The sequence below is a fragment of the Pleurodeles waltl genome, chromosome 9 (assembly GCF_031143425.1).
Source record: "Pleurodeles waltl isolate 20211129_DDA chromosome 9, aPleWal1.hap1.20221129, whole genome shotgun sequence".
Lineage (NCBI taxonomy): Eukaryota > Metazoa > Chordata > Amphibia > Caudata > Salamandridae > Pleurodeles > Pleurodeles waltl.
The window spans coordinates 1,126,058,920-1,126,080,023 of NC_090448.1; the positions used below are offsets into that span (position 1 = coordinate 1,126,058,920).

General features: G+C 45.1%; 1 protein-coding gene across 4 annotated transcripts in view; it reads right to left on the reverse strand.

Moving 5' to 3' along the window:
- ZFYVE26 (zinc finger FYVE-type containing 26) overlaps positions 1–21,104 on the reverse strand; it is a 449,330-nt gene that overhangs the window by 94,994 nt on the left and 333,232 nt on the right. For all 4 annotated transcript variants that reach the window (XM_069208874.1, XM_069208871.1, XM_069208872.1 and 1 more), the window contains one exon: positions 20,180–20,377. In XM_069208874.1, coding sequence (XP_069064975.1) covers positions 20,180–20,377 — 198 coding nt within the window. The remainder of the gene's footprint in view (positions 1–20,179; positions 20,378–21,104) is intronic.

The following is a 21,104-nucleotide window of genomic DNA, read 5'->3' on the forward strand; positions in this document are numbered from 1 at the left end:
GAAGGTGGGTCTACGAACCAAGATCATACTAGGTAGTCTTGCAGGACCGAACGGGCAAAGTACCCGTCCCTCCGGACTGTCCAGGAAGTTGTGCTTGGAGAAAGTGTGCAGAGATGCCCATGTTGCTGCCTGACAGATGTACAGGACTGGAACTCCGCATGCCAACGTAGTGGTTGCAGCTGTCACTCTGGTAGAGTGAGCGCGGAAATCCTATGGGGGTTCCTTTTTAGCCAATGCATAGCACATATTGATGCAGAGAACGACCCATTTGGGAATGGTTCTCTTCTGCACTGCCCGACCTTTCTTCATACCCACATACCCAACAAAGAGTTGTACATCCACCTGGAACTCTTTGGTATGATCAAGGTAGAACGTCTTCACTCTTTTTGGTTTCATGTGGTGGAGTCTCTCCTCTTCCTTAGAAGGATGAGGGGGTGCGTAAAAAGTAGGCTAGGTGATGGATTGGCTTGCATGAAAGGGCATGGCCACTTTTCACAAAAAAGGAAGTCCTGGTGGTGACCATTTTGTCAGGACAGAGGGAAAGGTCGGCGGCTGCAGCTCACTCACCCTGCAAACAGATGTAATGGCCACAAGAAGGCTGTTTTTAATGTCAGAAGCCTGAGAAGACAATTATGGAGCAGCTCAAAAGAAGCATACATTAGGACGGTAAGATCCAACTTCAAATGCCATTGGGGCATTAAGAGTGGTGAAGGAGGAAACATATGGGGAAGAACCTTAAGAAACCTACTAACTATAAGAGACTTAAAGAAGGTTGGTCAGGTAATCTCAGAAATGCTGAGATAACAGACAAATAACACCTTCGAGGATGCCCAAAGCAGAGCTCTGCTGGGCCAAAGAAAGTATAAACAAGAGCACCTCAGAAAGAGGGACAGAGAGGGGTCAATAGACTTGACTGTGCACTGTGTCACAAATTTGTTCCATCAACAGGCGTATACTGTTTTGGTGGCAGGACGCCTGGCTGCCAAGATAATGTTACAGACTTCCGGCGGAAGGTCCAAAGCTGTCAACTGCTGTCGCTCAATCTCCACGCTTCTGGGGGAGAACCCTCCTCTGCTGTTCTGACAGAAGGTCCTCCAGGAGGGGCAGTCTGATCGGGGGGTCAATGGCCATGGTCAATAGCTCAGAATACCAGACTCTTTATACCCAGTCCGGAGCCACAAGGATTACTTGGCCTGGTTGTTCTTGATCTCCATGAGAAGTCTGGGTAGAAGTGGATTGGGTGGAAAAGTGTAAAGGAGGCCTGAGCTCCACTTGAGACAAAAAGCGTCAGCAAGTGAGTGTCGTGTCGCTTTGGAAACTCCAACATGCAAAACTGCTGACATTGCATGTTCTCTGTGGAGGCGAACAGATCTAACAAAGCTCTTCTCACTGCTGAAAGAGACCTTGCGCTACCTCGAATGGAGATGCCATTCATGACTGCCCAGTCATAGTTAGCTGAGTTTGTCCACTTTGATGTTCAGAGAGCCAGCCAGGTGTTGAACCACCTGGGGAATGCCCTGATGTTCCAACCATGTTCAGAGGCGCAGAGCTTTCTGACAAATGGTCCACAACCCTACCCTGCCATGCCTGTTGCAGTAACACATGGCGGTGGTGTTGTCCATGAGCACAGCACTACTTTCCCTTCGAGAGAGGGAAAGAATGCGTTCAATGCCAGTATGATTGCCCTGCTCTCCAAAAGACTGATGTGGAGCCCAAAGCCTGCCGAAAACCAGGCGCCTCTGATCTCTGCCTCTCCCATGTGGTCACCCATTCCCAGTAGTGATACGCCTGACACTCCTGTCAGATCTGGCTAGGGAAAGGATCCGTCTCTTACCCACTTGCAGTTCAAGAGGCACCACTGCAGATCTTGCGCAGTTCCCTTTAAGATCTTGACTATGTCAGAGAGATTCCTGTGGTGCTGAGCCCACTGGAACTTCAGTTCCTACTGCAGAGCCCGCACATGTCATCTGGCATGAGTCCCCAGCAGGATACAGGAGACCATGAGACCCAGGAGCCCCAGCATCATTCTCACATAAATCAAGGACAGAAGCTGAAATATCTGTATCATAGCCTGAATACTCTGGACTCACCGCTCGGGAGGATAAGCCCATAACTGCACTGTGTCCAGAACAGTTGCAATGAAAGGAAGCATTTGAGAGGGAGTGAGGTGTGACTTTGGCATGTTTATAGTGAACCCCAGCAAAGGCAGGAGGTCCACCATAGTCTGGAGGTGGGAGACGACATCCTGGGGGGAGCCCACCTTCAACCAGTCATAGAGGTAGGGGAAGAATGAAACCCATGACCTGCGCAGATGAGCTGCGACCACTGCCATCACCTTGATGAACACCCGAGGAGCCCTTGTAAGGCCAAAGGGAAGCACAGTTAATTAAAAATGTTTGTGGCCTACCCTGAACCGCAAGTAACGTCTGTGGGGAGGCAGGACAGGAATATGGAAATAGGCATCCTGCAAGTTCAATGTTACCATCCAATTTCTTGGGTCCATAGCAGATAGAACCTGAGCCAGATTGAGCATTTTGAACTTCCTTTTCCTGAGGAAGAGATTTTTGGGCACCAGAAAGTAGCTACAACCTACTTCTGGCACAGGGACCCTCTCTATGACTCCCTTGGTCAAGAGAGCTGTAACTTTCTCTCAAAGAAGTGCTAGGTGAACCTCTGTCATGGTATTGTAGGATGGTGGCATGGATGGAGGGGTATTCTCGTTAGGGAGGGAGTAGCCCCTTCAGACTATTTGCAAAACCCACCTGTCTGATGTGATTGACTGCCAGCGGGGCAGTTGATGGCGAATCCTGCCTCCGACTGGTCCCTGGTGGAGAAGCGCCAGACTAGGAAGGTTTGGAAGCTGCTGCAGAGGGGGGGCTGTGGACTGGCTAGTCTGCTGGCACCCTGATCCATGAGGACGTTGGATCCTACATCTCCAGCCACACAGAGGCTGATCAGCATGTGTGGCAAAGTGGCTGGAGGGGAATAGACATGGTTGGGTGCCCCTGGCCATAACCCGGGACTCCTAAAAGCACTCTAGTGCAGAATCTGCTTTGTCTCCAAAGAGACAGGTGCCATCAAAGGGCATGTCCATTAGGGTGGATTGGACATCCCCAAAAGCCAGACCAAGCGTGGCGACTTACAGCCACCTTCGATGCAACCAACCTGCCTAATGAGTCCATCGACCTGCCTAATGAGCTTACATCATATTGTGAACTTCGCTGCATCTCTCCTGTCAGCAACAGTTTGGGAGAGAATGGCCCAGGCCTCCTTCAGGACCTGTGGCAGCCCCTGCGCAGCCGTATTCCATAAAGTATTGGTGTAACGGCCCAAAAAGCATATGGTGTTCACAGACTGCCAGGCTGGAGACAGAAAACATCTTCCCAAGCTGATCCAAACATCTTGGATTCCCTATCTGGGGATGCAGAAGGGAATGCGCCAAGGGACATGGAAGCTTGGATAACCAAGCTCTCAGGGGTTGGATGTTGCGTTAGGAACACTGGGTCATGTGGGGTGGGTCTATGGCAGCAGCGAGAGTCTTGTTCAAAGGAGCCCCTGTGCTGGGTTTGGACCAGGTCCTCAGCAGGACATCAGTGAGGGATTCATTGAAGGGCGAAAGAGGTACAGAAGTGGAAGCCTCAGGCTGAAGCACGTCTATCAGGAGGTTAGGGCTGAATACCATTGAAGGCAACTCGAGGCCAAAGACCTCGGCTGCTCTTCTCACCACCACTGAGTAGGACACTCCCTCCTCCGTAGCCATGGGATCTTCAAGCTGGTATTCCAAAGGGTCCAGTGACCCCTGCCAATCCTCACCATTCCCCAACCCAAGAGAATAAGGGTCAGGAACCGACCTTGGGTGCAAGGTCCATGGCGAAGTAGCAATCAGCATTACCTTGGGTGCAAGGTCCATGTCGAAGTAGCAATCAGCATTGCACAACACTGGTCAGGCTCTGTGTCGGAGTTGTCAATGAGGATGGGGTTGATGCCGACCTGGGTCATGGGTGGCGCCAGGAGCATCGTCGTCGGTGAAGGTCGAGGTGGTATGACCAACACTGGTTCAGATCCAGGAATGGATCCATGGGTGCCAATAGGAGCTGACTCCGAAGCCTTTGCTGCGGAACTTGTAGAGGCCCCTGCCATCTCCGCGGGGCCGAAAGGCTTTCAAACAATGTCGGACTGCCCAAATATGAGGTGCATGGCCTCATAAAACTCATTTAGAAGGGCAGGGGTCACACCGGAAACTTCGGGAGGTGCGGAGTCGACCCAGACGCAGGCTCTGAGGACAAAAGCCTGGAATGGGGTGAAGTCGAAGAAGAAAATAAGTTACTTACCTGTAACTGTAGTTCTCCAGTATTGGAATCTTTCATAGATTCACATGCTTGAATCATTCCCCGTCGTCGAGATGGGAGTCCCGGTACAATTTTCCCAAGTAATGTTAAAACATATTGAAGAGAAAAAGGCCCTAGGCCTCTTCAATTTCATAGTCTATCAGAGTCATTTTGTGAAAAGGACCAAACCTGATCCTCCACCAATCAGGCGACAGCACCCTTCAGAACCTCCTGAAAGAAGCTCTAGCACCTCAGATTTTCCAAGCACAAGTGCTTATATTATATTGAATATATATATAAATAGAAAGAAAGAGGTGAAGTGAGCTTCTCCGGGGAGGCGGGTGGGTCGCATGTGAATCTATGAAAGATTCCAATACTGGAGAACTACAGTTACAGGTAAGTAACTTATTTTCTTACTCCAGTATTGGAACTTTCATAGATTCACATGCTTGAATCAGAGTAGAAAGCAATAACTATGCACATTGTAAAATGACAACATCTTTAATAAACAAAATATCTTAAACCACAAAACCTTCTTATCATCATGCATAAATTGATGAAATATATAAGTGTACTGACATATGTCTCTCTCTCTCTCTCTCTCTCTATATATATATATATATATATATCTATAAATATATATATATATATATATAAATATAACTATCTACTTATCTCTAACACACATATATATATATATATATATATATATAGAGATATACCTGTGACGATACATGATGAAATTTGAAGAACAAAACAGTAATAGAAAATCATAAGACACTACTGTAACATGATCAATGTCTGAAAACCCGCTTACTTATGGGATTATGATAGAGTTCTCTAATCCTTACATGGATTTCTGTTTTTTTTTTTTTTTTTTTTAACACAATGTGCATACCTGTTCTAGGATGGAGGGATGTAGGAGAAATGGCTCACCTTCACCTGAAGAGATTCCTGAGAACCGCCTGGCCCACTGCTACCTCTCCGTGCGAGAGGGACTCCAAGCAGTAGTGCTTAGTGAAGGTATGACAGCTCTTCCATGTTGCTGCCCTACATATGTCTTGTAGTGGCACTCCGGCAAACAGTGCCGCTGACGATGAGACTTTTCTCGTCGAGTGAGCATGCACAGATGACTGCAAAGGTTTGCCCGCTGCCTGATGGCAAAAGCGAGGCGACCCATCTAGAAATACTCTGCTTGGATAGCGGGTACCCCTTCCTAGGAGCACTGTACGCCACAAATAGCTGATTAGAGCGCCGAAAAGATTTAGTCCTGTCCAAATAAAATTGAACGCATCTTTTCACGTCTAAAGAGTGTAATGCCCTCTCCGCCGGAGTAGATGGATGAGGGAAAAAAGACTTGAAGACCAAAGGTTCGTTCATGTGAAAGTCTGACGGAAACTTTGGAATAAAATGCGGGTTAGTGCGCATTAGTAGTCTATCTTGTTTAAGCTGCAGGAATGGCTCTTGGATGGACAGCTCTTGCACCTCACTGACCCGCCTAGCTGATGTAAGAGCTATCAATAAGGCAACCTTCCACGACAAGTATTTGAGGGAAGCACGGTGGATCGGTTCAAATGGATGCTTCATCAGTTGTGCCAAAACAATATTCAAATTCCACGAAGGAGGTGGCGGTCTGAAAGGAGGGTAAACCCTGAAAAGCCCCTTTAGAAATCTCTTAATCAGCCGAGAAGAGAAGAGCGAGGGTGTGTCATCTGAACGTCTGTATGCAGCTATGGCTGCTACATGAACTTTAATGGACGAGTGTGCTAGGCCAGATTGAGCTAACTGTAAGAGATACGGCAATATTTATTCTGGTGGTGAGAGTAGAGGGTCGATTTGACGCTGATGACACCAGGCACAGAATCTTTTCCATTTACACGGATACGTCTTGTTAGTGCTATCCGCTCTGGCCTTTGACAAAATATCCCTGCAGTCCTGCAGGATGTTCAAATGCGCAAATTCTCTGTGGTGAGGAGCCATGCTGATAACCGCATTGACTGCGGATCGGGGTGCCGAACTTGGCCGTTGTTCATTGTTAGTAAATGAGGTAACGGCTCCAGTGGAATATGAGGTTTGACTGACAGAATGAGGAGCTCTGTGAACCAATGTTGGCGCGGCCAGTACGGGGCTATCAGTATGAGAGTGCACGGTTCTGTTTTCATCTTCGTGAGGACCCTTGGGATCAACGGAATGGGAGGAAAGGCGTAAGCAAAGATGTCTGACCAGACTATCGAAAACGCATTCCCCCAAGATCCCTTTTGGTGATGCCAACTTGCGAAGAACTGGCATTTGGCGTTGTCCTTCTTCGCAAACAGATCCACTGTTGGTGTTCCCCATTGGGAAAAAATCTGGGTCAGTACTGTCTGGTCTAGCTCCCACTCGTGGCAGTCCGATTTCTGCCTGCTGAGTGCATCTGCTGCCTTATTGTTTATTCCCGGCAAGTGTACCGCCGATAGTGTGATGCCTTGCTGCGAGGCCCAGTTCCAGATCGCTTGGGCTTCCCTGGAGAGGGTGAGAGATCTTGTACCTCCTTGTTTGTTGAGATAGTGCATCATAGTGGCGTTGTCCGTTCTTATCACCACTAGCGATCCTGAGATTCTTGGGAGAAACGCTTGTAAGGCGAGGTGCACTGCCCTGAGTTCTAGCCAATTGATATGCATTGATGCCAGATGGATTGGCCATTTGCCACTTATTTTCAGGTCCTGTAATACTGCACCCCAGCCTCCCAGTGAGGCATCTGTTGTTATGGTCCACGGGGCTGGCTGTTGAAGAAATGAGGGACCGATTGACAGATGATGCTTTTGAGACCACCATTTGAGAGTTTTGATCATTATCGGAGTTATTTGTATCTGGTCTTCGAAAGTGCCTGATACTTGGAGCCATTGACGGTTTAGCTGCTCCTGCAAGGGGCGCATCTTTAGCCGACACAGAGGGATCAGAGGTATGCATGAAGACATCATGCCCAACAGTGATTTGAAGAGCCGGACTGTAACCTTTCGTTTTCTGTGTATGGAACTCCCTAGGGTTAGTAATCTTTGTTGTCTCTCTAACGTGGGACATGCCATGCCGGATTCCGTGTTCAGTTTTTCTCCCAGAAAAGTAATACTGCGTACTGGTAGAGGGTTGGACTTCTCCAAGTTGATTGTGAATCCGAGATTGGTCAGTAAGGAAATGCACTTTCTTGTTGACTTGTGTGCTCCTGTGTAAGTCTTTGCCTTTATTAACCAGTCGTCTAAGTATGGAAAAACCTGGTGCTTTCTTCTCCTTGAGAAAGGCTGCGACTAGTGCTAGGCATTTGGTAAATATTCTTGGGGCTGATTTGAGTCCGAAGGGAAGGACGCGATATTGATAATGGCTCCCGGCTACGGTGAATCTCAAATACTTTCTGTGAGCAGGGTGGATGGGTATGTGGAAGTATGCGTCTTTGAGGTCTAGTGATGACATAAAATCTCTTTGATTGAGACGCAGAAGGACGTCTTGCAGGCTGATCATTCGAAACAATTGCTTTTTTAGGTATACATTTAGTTGCCTTAAATGGAGGATCGGCCTCCAATCCTTCCACTTTTTTCGAATGATGAAGAACCTGGAATAAATTCCTGTTCCTCGTTGAGCCCGAGGCACCTTCTCTATAGCTCCCTTGAGAAGCAGCTTGTCGACTTCTTCTTTGAGATGCTGAGGATATCTTGAAGGAGTTCGGCGGGGAGGGTTGGAGGGAGGTATCTGGATAAATTCTAAAGTATGGCCCGTTCCACTAATTGTAGGACCCACTTGTCTGACGTAATGGTTTGCCACTGACTGAGGAATAAGGAAATTCTCCCGCCCAGGGTGACAGGAGGAGGACTGAGCGTAGCCGGCGCCTCGAAAACATCAGGTTCTACGAGCTGAATCTTTGGCCGGGCGGGTTGATTGTCCACGGCCTGCCGGTCTACTATAGGCTGGTTGAGTCGGTTGCCTTTGGGAGTAGTATGGACGATATTGTTGTGAAGATAATGGATAGGAAGAATATCTCTGTTGTTGATATCCCCCTCTGTAAGAGGGTTGGCCACGCCCCCTAGGATGAAAGGACGATCTTCGATATTGCAGGGTCCCTAATGACCTTTCCGTGTCCGTGTCCGTTTTGATTGACTGTAGGGCTTCGTCCACATGTTTCCCAAATAGCGCTTGGCCATCAAAGGGTAAGTCTAGGATTTTATTCTGGACTTCTGGGCGAAATGAGGTGGCTTTAAGCCAGCCCTGTCTTCTTAATACAGCAGCACCTGCAAGCTGTCTGAAAGCAGTTGTTGCAGAAACAGTATGACAGCTCAGTAGCCAACCGTGAAAGAAAAAACAGTTTGCATAGATGAAACACAGCAGAGATGCTTTCCGTGAGCCGCCACCACCTTCAGCGGGTATTTAGGGCTCTAGGCCCACGAAACTAATATTGAGAAAATTCTTTTGCCAACACACTCACTAGTCATACTAATATGATTTTGCAATCTTCATGGTCCAAAGAGTGGAAATAGCCCCATTGAACTGGTTGGACTCTCTAAAGCAGTGTTTCTTGATTTGTGGTCCAGGGACCACAAGGGTCTGCAAGGCATGCTCAGTGGGTCTGTACCTGCTTAGGGAAATGAAATAATACTAATAGATTAATAATGTTGATATATATATATATATATATATATATGATATATATATAGATATATGGAAAATGTCACTTACCCAGTGTACATCTGTTCGTGGCATTAGTCACTGCAGATTCACATGCTGTGCACAGTCCGCCATCTGGTGTTGGGCTCGGAGTGTTACAAGTTGTTTTTCTTGTTTTGTCTTCGAAAAAGTCTTTTCGAGTCACGAGACCGAGGGACTCCTCCCATTTCGACTCCATTGCGCATGGGCGTCGACTCCATCTTAGATTGTTTTCCCCGCAGAAGGTGAGGTAGGAGTTGTGTATGCTAGTAATAGTGCCCATGCAATGGAGTGAATACGTATGTACATAATGAAGCTTAAAGTAATATATTTACAAATGTACAAATGTTCAAGATCTACTTCTAAACGGCTACAGGCTGCCGGTGATGCGAGTGGGCGCATGTGAATCTGCAGCGACTAATGCCACAAACAGATGTACACTGGGTAAGTGACATTTTCCGTTCAATGGCATGTGAAGCTGCAGATACACATGCTGTGCATAGACTAGTAAGCAGTTATCTCCCCAAAAGCGGTGGTTCAGCCTGTAGGAGTTGAAGTAGTTTGAAATAATGTTCTTAGTACAGCTTGACCTACTGTGGCTTGTTGTGCAGTTAACACATCTACACAGTAGTGCTTGGTAAATGTATGAGGCGTAGACCATGTTGCTGCCTTACATATTTCGTTCATTGGAATATTTCCTAGAAAGGCCATGGTAGCACCTTTCTTTCTGGTTGAGTGTGCCTTTGGTGTAATAGGCAGCTCTCTCTTTGCTTTAAGATAGCAGGTTTGAATACACTTAACTATCCATCTAGCAATGCCTTGTTTTGAAATTGGATTTCCTGTATGAGGCTTTTCAAAGGCAATAAATAGTTGTTTTGTTTTTCGAATTAGTTTTGTTCTGTCAATGTAGTACATTAGCGCTCTTTTGATGTCTAATGTATGTAGTGCTCTTTCAGCTACAGAATCTGGCTGTGGGAAGAACACTGGTAATTCTACCGATTGATTCAAGTGGAACGGTGAGATAACTTTTGGTAAAATGTTTTGATTTGTCCGTAGAACTACTTTATTCTTGTTTATTTGAATAAATGGTTCTTGTATGGTAAATGCTTGAATTTCACTCGCCCTTCTTAGAGATGTGATGGCAATCAAAAATGCAACTTTCCACGTTAAGTATTGCATTTCACAAGAGTGCATGGGCTCAAAAGGTGGACCCATGAGTCGTGTTAAGACAATGTTGAGGTTCCATGAAGGAACTGGTGGTGTTCTTGGTGGTATAATTCTCTTTAGGCCTTCCATAAATGCTTTTATGACTGGTATCCTAAATAATGAAGTTGAGTGCGTAATTTGCAGGTAAGCTGAAATTGCAGTAAGATGTATCTTTATGGAAGAAAAAGCTAGTTTTGATTTTTGCAAATGTAGTAAGTATCCTACTATATCTTTTGCAGATGCGTGTAAGGGTTGAATTTGATAATTATGGCAGTAATAAACAAATCTTTTCCACTTATTTGCATAGCAGTGTCTAGTGGTAGGCTTCCTAGCTTGTCTTATGACCTCCATACATTCTTGTGTGAGGTCTAAGTGTCCGAATTCTAGGATTTCAGGAGCCAAATTGCTAGATTCAGCGATGCTGGATTTGGATGCCTGATCTGTTGTTTGTGTTGTGTTAACAGATCTGGTCTGTTTGGTAGTTTGGCATGAGGTACTACTGAAAGGTCTAGTAGTGTTGTGTACCAAGGTTGTCTTGCCCATGTTGGTGCTATTAGTATAAGTTTGAGTTTGTTTTGACTCAACTTGTTTACTAGATATGGAAGGAGTGGGAGAGGGGGAAAAGCGTACGCAAATATCCCTGACCAATTCATCCATAGCGCATTGCCCTGAGACTGATGTTGTGGGTACCTGGATGCGAAGTTTTGGCATTTGGAATTTTCCCTTGTTGCAAATAGATCTATTTGTGGTGTTCCCCAAATTTGGAAGTAAGTGTTCAGTATTTGGGGGTGAATCTCCCATTCGTGGATCTGTTGGTGATCCCGAGAGAGATTGTCTGCTAACTGATTTTGAATTCCTGGAATAAATTGTGCTATTAGGCGAATGTGGTTGTGAATTGCCCAATGCCATATTTTCTGTGTCAGGAGACACAACTGTGTCGAGTGTGCCCCTCCCTGTTTGTTTAGGTAATACATTGTTGTCATGTTGTCTGTTTTGACAAGAATGTATTTGTGGGTTATTATGGGTTGAAATGCTTTCAGCGCTAGAAATACCGCTAACAGTTCTAAGTGATTTATGTGAAGCTGTCTTTGCTGTATGTCCCATTGTCCTTGGATGCTGTGTTGATTGAGGTGTGCTCCCCACCCTGTCATGGAAGCATCTGTCGTTATCACGTATTGTGGCACTGGGTCTTGGAAAGGCCGCCCTTGGTTTAAATTTATACTGTTCCACCATTGAAGCGAGATGTATGTTTGGCTGTCTATCAACACCAGATCTAGAAGCTGACCCTGTGCTTGTGACCATTGTGATGCTAGGCACTGTTGTAAGGGCCGCATGTGCAACCTTGCATTTGGGACAATGGCTATGCATGAAGACATCATGCCTAGTAGTTTCATTACTATTTTGACTTGTATCCTTTGTTTTGGATACATGGCCTGTATTATATTGTGAAATGTTTGAACTCTTTGTGGACTTGGAGTGGCAATCCCTTTTGCTGTGTTGATTGTTGCTCCTAAGTATTGCTGTGTTTGACACGGCAGAAGGTGTGACTTCACGTAGTTGATAGAAAAACCTAGTTTGTGTAGGATTTCGATGACATATTTTGTGTGTTGTGAACACCATCTTAGCGTGTTGGTTTTGATTAACCAATTGTTTAGGTACGGGAACACATGTATTTGCTGCCTTCGGATATGTGCAGCTACTACTGCCAGGCATTTTGTAAAAACTCTTGGTGCAGTTGTTATTCCGAATGGCAACACTTTGAATTGGTAATGTATCCCTCGGAATACAAACCTTAGGTACTTTCTGTGTGAAGGATGTATTGGTATATGGAAATACGCATCCTTTAGGTCTAGTGTTGTCATGTAGTCTTGGTGTTTGAGCAGTGGGATTACGTCTTGTAAAGTAACCATGTGAAAGTGGTCTGATTTGATGTAGGTATTTAATGTTCTGAGATCTAGTATAGGTCTCAGACTCTTGTCTTTTTTGGGTATCAGAAAGTACAGTGAGTAAACTCCTGAGTTTAATTGTTGTTTTGGTACTAATTCTATTGCTTCTTTCTGTAGCAATGCCTGAACTTCTATTCTTAGAAGATCTATATGTTGTTTTGACATACTGTGTGTTTTCGGTGGGACGTTTGGAGGGAATTTGAGAAATTCTATGCAATAACCATGCTGGATAATTGCTAAGACCCAATTGTCTGTTGTTATTTCCTCCCAATGTGTGTAAAACTTGGTTAGTCCCCCACCGACAGGTGTTATGTGTTGGGGATTTGTGACCTTGAAGTCACTGTTTGTTTGGAGGAGTTTTGGGACTTTGGAACTTTCCTCTATTTCTTTGAAATTGTCCTCCTCTATATTGTCCCCGAAAACCTCCCCGCTGATACTGGCTCTGGTAAGTGGGCTTTGTTTGTGAGGTTGTGGCTTCTGTGGTCTGCCCTCGAAACCCCCCTCGAAATTGTGTCTTTCGAAATGTGCCTCTGCTCTGCAGGGAGTAGAGTGCGCCCATGGCTTTGGCCGTTTCAGTGTCTTTCTTAAGTTTTTCTATCGCAGTGTCCACCTCCGGCCCAAACAACTGCTGTCCGTTGAATGGCATATTCAGCACAGCTTGCTGTATCTCTGATTTAAATCCTGATGTACGCAGCCATGCATGTCTCCTTATTGTTACTGCTGTGTTGACAGTTCTAGCAGCTGTGTCTGCAGCATCCATTGCTGACCGTATCTGATTATTAGAGATACTTTGTCCCTCTTCTACCACTTGTTGCGCTCTTTTTTGGAACTATTTTGGTAAATGTTCAATAAAGTGTTGCATCTCATCCCAGTGGGCCCTATCATATCTGGCTAACAAAGCATGCAAATTTGCAATGCGCCACTGGTTTGCTGCCTGTGCCGCCACCCTTTTGCCTGCAGTATCGAATTTTCTGCTTTCTTTATCTGGAGGTGGTGCATCTCCTGACGTATGTGAGTTGGCTCTTTTGCGCGCTGCTCCCACTACAACAGAGTCTGGTGTTAGCTGTTGTGTGATGTACACTGGGTCTGTTGGTGGCGGTTTATATTTTTTGTCTACTCTTGGAGTAATGGCTCTCCCTTTGACAGGCTCCTCAAACACTTATTTGGAGTGTTTGAGCATTCCGGGTAACATCGGAAGACTCTGATATTGACTGTGTGTAGACGACAGTGTATTAAAAAGAAAGTCGTCTTCAATGGGTTCTGAATGAAGGCTGACATTGTGAAATGCTGCAGCTCTCGATACCACTTGAGCGTAGCCTGTACTATCCTCTGGTGGCGATGGTCTTGATGGATAGCCTTCTGGGCTATTATCTGACACTGGTGCGTCATAAAGGTCCCATGCGTCAGGGTCATCTTGACTCATTCCCGTATGTGTTGGGGATTGCATCATTGGTGGAGTGGCTACAGGTGATGGTTGCGGAGAGTGATGTGGGGATGGTGGTGGTGTTACTTGTTTAGCCACCTTTGCGTGTGGCTGTTTGTCCTTGTCTTGGAAGGCAAGTTTCCATTTTATTTTGATTGGAGGAAGAGTGCTGATCTTCCCCGTATCTTTTTGAATAAAGAGCCGCCTTTGTGTGTGATCTGGCTCTATTGTCTCTAATTCTTGTTCAAATCTGTGTGTCTTCATTTGTGAGGACAGTCCTTGTTCCTCTGAATAGGAACTTATTTTCGGTTCCGAGGCCGGATGTTTCGGTACCGAAACCTTTTCGGCTGCTTTTTTCGGCTCGGACAAAACCTTTTTGACTTTCGGCGTTGTGCCCTCTCGGTGCCGACCCATTTCGGTGCCGCTGTCTCGATGCGGCATCTTTTCAGAGCCACTATCTTCGGCCCCGAGATTGCTGTGTGCCGGTATCTCGACCGGGGTCGGATGACTTCGACACCAGCTCGCCCTTTTTCGGTGCCGATGGACGGTCACCTATTTTTCGGGTTAAGCCATGGCCTGTTGGCGGTGGCGTCCCCTGGGCTTTAGCGGTCTTCTCGTGAGTTCTTTTCTTCGACGTCTTACTCACGGTTTTCGGCGTTTCTTCGGGATCGATCTCCTCCGAGTCCGATTCCTGGGTGGAGAATGTTTCTTCCTCCTCCTTGAAACGCTTTTGTCCTGTCGGCGCCGACGCCATTTGCAGTCTTCTTGCACTTCGGTCCCTGAGTGTCTTCCTGGACCGAAACGCTTGACAGGCCTCACAAGTATCCTCCTTGTGTTCTGGTGACAAACACAAGTTACAGACCAGGTGTTGATCTGTATATGGATACTTGTTATGGCATTTTGGACAGAAGCGGAATGGGGTCCGTTCCATCAGCCTTGAAGAGACACGTGGCCGGGCCGACCAGGCCCCGACGGGGATCGAAAAAAAACCCAAAGGGCCACCGGAGCTCTTCTTAATTCGGTGTCGACCTGTTGTAACTAACCCGATACCGAACGCAAACAATACTGACGATTTTTCCGAGATTCTAACTAACTTTCCGAAACTCGGAGCGAAAAGGAACACGTCCGAACCCGATGGCGGAAAAAAAACAATCTAAGATGGAGTCGACGCCCATGCGCAATGGAGTCGAAATGGGAGGAGTCCCTCGGTCTCGTGACTCGAAAAGACTTCTTCGAAGAAAAACAACTTGTAACACTCTGAGCCCAACACCAGATGGCGGGATGTGCACAGCATGTGTATCTGCAGCTACACATGCCATCGAACATTTATATATATAAAGAAGCAACTTGAAATTGGAAATATTAGAATGTTCTATAAATATGAAGTAATTTAAAATTGGAGGCTAAAAATTAAGTTAGTATCCTCATATTAATTTGTTGGGAGGAGTGCAAGTGCATCATACAGAATCTAGTGTGGATGATGAGTGGCCTCAATTCAATTTAGAAATTCTCCAACCTCCCGGTTAAAACAAAGATTTTTTTTATTTTGTGAATTAAATAACGTTTTCATAATTTGTGTATTTGTTTCTGTATTTTTTTGTGCATTATTTTGCGGTTCAAATCGGAGCAGATGCTTAGGCTGAGGTCCCTTGCATCCAATAATGACTCAGTGGCGGTTCCCCGGTTCCAGTTATGATTAAGTCGGGGGTCCATGGAAATTAAAAGTCAAGAAACACTGCTCTAGAGTACACCGGTAAAGAGACTCCAACACATGACTAAGGTGTTAGAGACTGAAGATAGTTCTGAATCATAAGATAGTGTTAAAAGTTCATCCTGTGCTACTCTAGAGTGTCAATTTAAATAGAAGGCGCAATCAAATGTAAAAGCCTCGTAAACCGCACAATGAAGAGGCAGGACAATAGTAATAAGGAGACTCACAGGGCTTATAAACTGAAGTTTCTGGTAGGGAATCTGAAGAGATATTTTTCTGGGGTTTGAAAATGCAGATTCAAGCAGAAAGGTTACAAACAGGTTTACCCATATATTGAAAGTGAGGTGGTGTCTGTGGTTTGATTGACCAGTTGTAAAAACATGCCCTTTAAAGGCCAAAATAGGCTGCAACCACTGAGAAAACCTTTGTGAAGCTCAATTTAGAAAATTACATTGTTAATGTTTTGATAATCTTTTTTTTCTGCTCACGTCTGGTATTCTTTGTTGTTATAAATTTATGAGTTGTATGCCATTATATTTTAATAAATAATATTGTTTTGTACGTCTGCTGTACTTTAATTGTTTTTTGCACATTTAGCACATAGGGGGTCATTCTGACCCTGGCGGCCGGTGGCCGCCAGGGCCACCGACCACGGGAGCACCGCCAACAGGCTGGCGGTGCTCCAACGAGCATTCTGACCGCGGCGGTTCAGCCGCGGTCAGAAGCGGAAAGTCAGCGGTCTCCCGCTGACTTTCCGCTGCTCGTTTGAATCCTCCATGGCTGCGGAGCGCGCTCCGCAGCCATGAGGATTCTGACCCCCCCACCGCCATCCTGTTCATGGCGGGAAAGCCGCCATGAACAGGATGGCGGTAGGGGGGGGTCGCGGGGCCCCTGGGGGCCCCTGCCGTGCCCATGCCAATGGCATGGGCACGGCAGGGGCCCCCGTAAGAGGGCCCCGCAAAGTATTTCAGTGTCTGCCTTGCAGACACTGAAATACGCGACGGGTGCCACTGCACCCGTCGCACCTTCCCACTCCGCCGGCTCGATTACGAGCCGGCATCCTCGTGGGAAGGGAGTTTTTCCCTGGGCTGGCGGGCGGTCTTTTGGAGACCGCCCGCCAGCCCAGGGAAAAACTCATAATACCCTCCGCGGTCTTCTGACCGCGGAGCGGTATAATGGGGGCGGAATTCTGGCGGGCGGCCTCCGCCTCCCGCCAGAATCAGAATCACCCCCATAGTCTCTAAGGATATTTTTCTATGTTCCTAGGGGAATTCTTTGTGTTGTCTGTCTACTAGACCCTGTCTCGTCGGTTTTGAGGTGCTCTCTCGTGTTTTACAGGCTTACTGATATGACACTGCAATTCTCCATGTGGTTCTCCAGTTGTTTAAAATACACCACTAGCCATTTAATGTGGACACTTCAGGGCTATATACGATTTGTGCGGTGGGATGAGATCAGGAGTTCTGTGGTTCTCTCAGGTCCTTTGTAGAGGTATCCGGGGCTACCACCTGCAGTTCGTCTAACACTATCCTTGCATGAAACGCTCTAGATTTGTTCCCCTTCCTAAAGTTATTCTAGTTATTCCCTTGTATTACTGTGTAAGGTTGAGTTTTGGATACTTCACTGACAATTGGGCAATTATAGTGTGGATGAGGAGTGGGCTACATTTTGGGGTTGCCCATATTGTACGCTTCACCGGACACTGTTACTTTCCCTATGAGCTAAATCAGAGGCAATTGAACATATACTTTTGTTTTGGTGACTTGGCGAGGTGTGAATTGAGCGAATTATGTTCCTGATTATGCTGTGGTTTGATCCGGTAACTCCCTCAAAATGACATGCTGCACAGCATTCAGTTGCTTGAATCTCGCCCTGTGCTCTAGATACCCTATTCTTTGGACCTCCAGTCATCGCTTGACTCCTGCAGTTGTTTAACTCATTCTTAAAATAGCAGTTTCATGGAGCTGATTCCTCGGAATGCTTAGTCTTAATTTTCATTGCAGTCAGAAATATCCACTCCTATGCTGGGAGACACAAAGTTAATGTACTGATGCTACAGGAGACACATCTAGCCTCTCTGTACTCCGTAGGTGGATTTTGCTGGAAACTTGAGGGGAGGTGGATATGGAAGGGTAAAGGATTCTTCTCTACATTTTCTCCCTAGATTTAGCCATTCTGATCCACAACGAGTTGACCTTTTCATCGCAAGAACCAGGGGTCGGATGGGATTACCCATCTGGCATTTTTGGTGGGCAAACGTTTTCATTACAAATAGTTATGTTCCTAATGTGAACGTCCATGATTTCTTTAAGAGGGTGATAAGTTCCATTCATCAAGCACTAGACTACTATGTTACCTGCAAGGCCAATTGCTACACAGCACTTAAAACATTTGGCAACTCCCCTCTACACATCACTTGCTCAGCACTGACAACTCAGGAGATTCTAGGGTATTATGGCTCAGTTGCCGCCTGTTGACATCTCAGTCAGATGTTTTGAATTTTCTTTCATTTTTTTCAGTTCAAAATGTCCACTCCAGAACGGATTTTCTTTTGCTCGCTTCTCAACTTTCCAGATATTCAACCCACAGTAATATACTTCCTGGGACACACTCTGATCATTCCTTTATTGTTGCTGATATGGCTTTACCCACCCCTTCTCACGCCATCTGATTCTTAAGATTTAAGAGTGATGTCCTTTTGGAAGCCATTTTTTCTTAGTATTACTGAGAGGAGATTTTGAGTACCATTTACTAGTTGGCAGACAGAATTTACTCTGTCAGCGCAATGGACTAAATTACACTGTCGCCCTGACAGGGTAACCGCCTGCCAAATTTAGAAATGACTTTCAGGTTATCAGGGCAGTTCAGGTCAATGCTTGTTTAAGTTTGACACATGGCTCTTCCAACTAGACAAAATCATCCGTCAAACTTATATATTTTTTTATTTTCCAAAGAACAAAAAAAAATATCCCGAAGTGAGATTCCTGTGGAGGTATCTCCCCTAGCGGGGAGGGCATTAGGCAGTTTTTACTGACCCTTACTGCCAAGGTTTTCTGGACAGTGAAAAGCGACCAGCATGTCAAATCCTTCAAACTAGGTATGCGGACATAGAGGTCAACCTCTGGTGGCCCTTACTCCACCAGGCACTCGGAAGGGTGTAACCATGGTGAAAACAGAGGAATCTCCATCATGGTTATAAGTAAGGTCTGCCAACATTGAAATCAGGCAGTCAAACCAATTTGTTGGCAGTAAGTATACTCCGTTGCTGTTGTGATAGAGCATCCTTAACACCATCATATAAATCAGCCGCTAAGACTTTCTTTACTTAAATAATGGCTCAGTAGAATGTAAGTGCACATTACGGTACACCATGAAGATTTATCTATGGGCAAATGCGCTTCAGGAGAATGTGGTGTTCCTAAATCTATTTGAAGCTCCGTAAGTAGATTGATGGTTGTTTCTGAAGAGTCGGAAGGCAAATATATAGCTAACAAGGATACAGTCTTGTTACATCACATTAGAAACAACCCAGAGAACTTTCATAAAGAAGAAAACTTGTGGATAAGATTCATGCACCACAAGTTTAAGGCTTAACAATATGGTTAGGTGCTTCCTTGCTTGGACTATATGGAGGGAAGGGTGGCTAGGTGAAAGTTTTGAGATTGTTGACAAGAGTCGGTAGTTTGTATGGGTGAACATCGCTTTGTAGAGATCTTATGGTTTTCTGCTCTTTTCAGCTGTCTAAGATAGTCTCAAATATTGAAGATATCTGGATCAAGTCTCCTGGCCTTGATCAAAGATGATTAATGTGAGCCATTAAATACTCCTCTCCCAATCGTCTATTATCTCTGAACTAATCAAAGGCAAGGCTCCAAGTCCAGATATCAGTATTGAGCTTTATAAAGATCACTCTGATTATCTAATGTAGTGTAACATTTGCTACTGTACATATCACTATCCCTTTGTTTCTCATGTATTCCTCTCCCCAGCTTTTTATTCCTCGTGGTACTAGTAAACAGTTTCAAGGGTACATAATACCTCAGATATGCACTAATCTATGCTGTTACTAATGCTGATATTTTGTATGTTTTTACTTGGACCGCCTTAAACTATCCTCGTAATCTCCAGTTATATTAGCCCATCACACTTATTGTCAGCTATGCTTTAATATTTACTAAAGCTTAATAACATTTTGAGGAGAAAGAAACATACAGGAAAGCACTGCACGGACACAGTGAACACTGTGAACACCAAACATCAAATGGTGTTAGAGGACAAATGTGCTGAGGACGTGCATCCTTCAGGCCTAGGACACAATTCTGATAGAGCTGACGATGGATAAAACCCCCCAGGCACTTTGAACAACAATGTTCTCACTTACTGCTGAACCTAAAAGTCTTCTTTATTCTCTGGCTTTGCCATACTGTCCTTAATAAGTTCTCAATGATTTTTGAGAAAAGTTGATTGCTTTGCTGCTGCCACCACCACCTTTCCACTACAGTATTTTCCACATGGAAAATCTGTATTTAGCCTACAACCTACAATCTCTTGCCACAGAAGGGTCGGTTCCAAGAAAAATACCTTCTTCTACCTTTGATATTTTCGAGAACGAACTATCAACTCATGTGCATGCCCTCACCAGGATCCTGCCTCTCTGCCAAGCTGAACTGGAAGCATAAGAACACAAGGTCAAATCAGAGTTCATTGGTAAACCCACTACCTAAAAATAAAAGTGACCATCACACCTGAAGTTAGACAAATGCCGGTCCCAACCAACAGCCAGAACTTTCTGCAGTCTCAAAACCCTCTCAAATACCTAGTGAAACAAAATGTTCATGTCAAATGAAAAACAGAAATGTAAAAGAAACTTTGAAACATTGACAAATGAAGAACTTACTTTCATGAACTTCTGTAGCTCGTACAAAATATGATAGAAGTTCTTCTGCTGCAGGTGTTTGCAAGCAGCAAATAGGTACGTGCTCCATTTCTCCAAGCTCGGGTCTATGGCTTCCAGTAAGTTTTCCAGCACATGCAGTTTGCCACTTTTGTAGCTTGGAATGAAAATGCCATCAAGGAACACCTCTCCGGGGCATTGCTGTAAATATGAACACAGATTTTCTTATACACTTTCTTTGAAATAAATACTTCAATCACCAATACAAATTATTAGTTAGCAATAAGTCTGCAATTATCTTTTTACTGGGAACCAAGCTCCCCATTGTAGCACTTGATTCTGGTACGGTACCAAAGCAGAGCTACAAAACGACTCAATAAATTATTGTCCAGTCAGTGTGTTTTCTTTAAAAAAGAAAAGTAATCTTATTAAGGACATTCTACTAAATACTATTATATTACAAATATATACATCAGGAAAATGTATAGATCCTCAGGTGACACCCTGTTATCACATTTCACCCCATTAAATACAATACCTCCCACCACCACCTATACCAGATGCAACATCACACTATAAAGGTGTTTCATTAATTAACATGCAGGCCTACTGGCTCTTTCATGGTGTCACCATATTAATGAAACAGCCAAGTGTCATGTTTGAACCTTATACTACCATTAAAACCAACGGGAATAATAACTGTATTCAAACTGCATTCACTATAAGCAAGAGAATGTTCACCAGAGAGACTATCAATGAAGCATTTTAAATAAAGCATTTCAATTCAAATCAACATCAGTGTTCGCGTCTTTCTTCACTTACCGCATAAAGTAGCAATAGAACCAACCACGAGGTCCACAGCTACTGGGTGTACTCCTAAGCTTGAAAGCCCAGACTATTTCACACTGCTCCCAGTCAGGAATAGTTA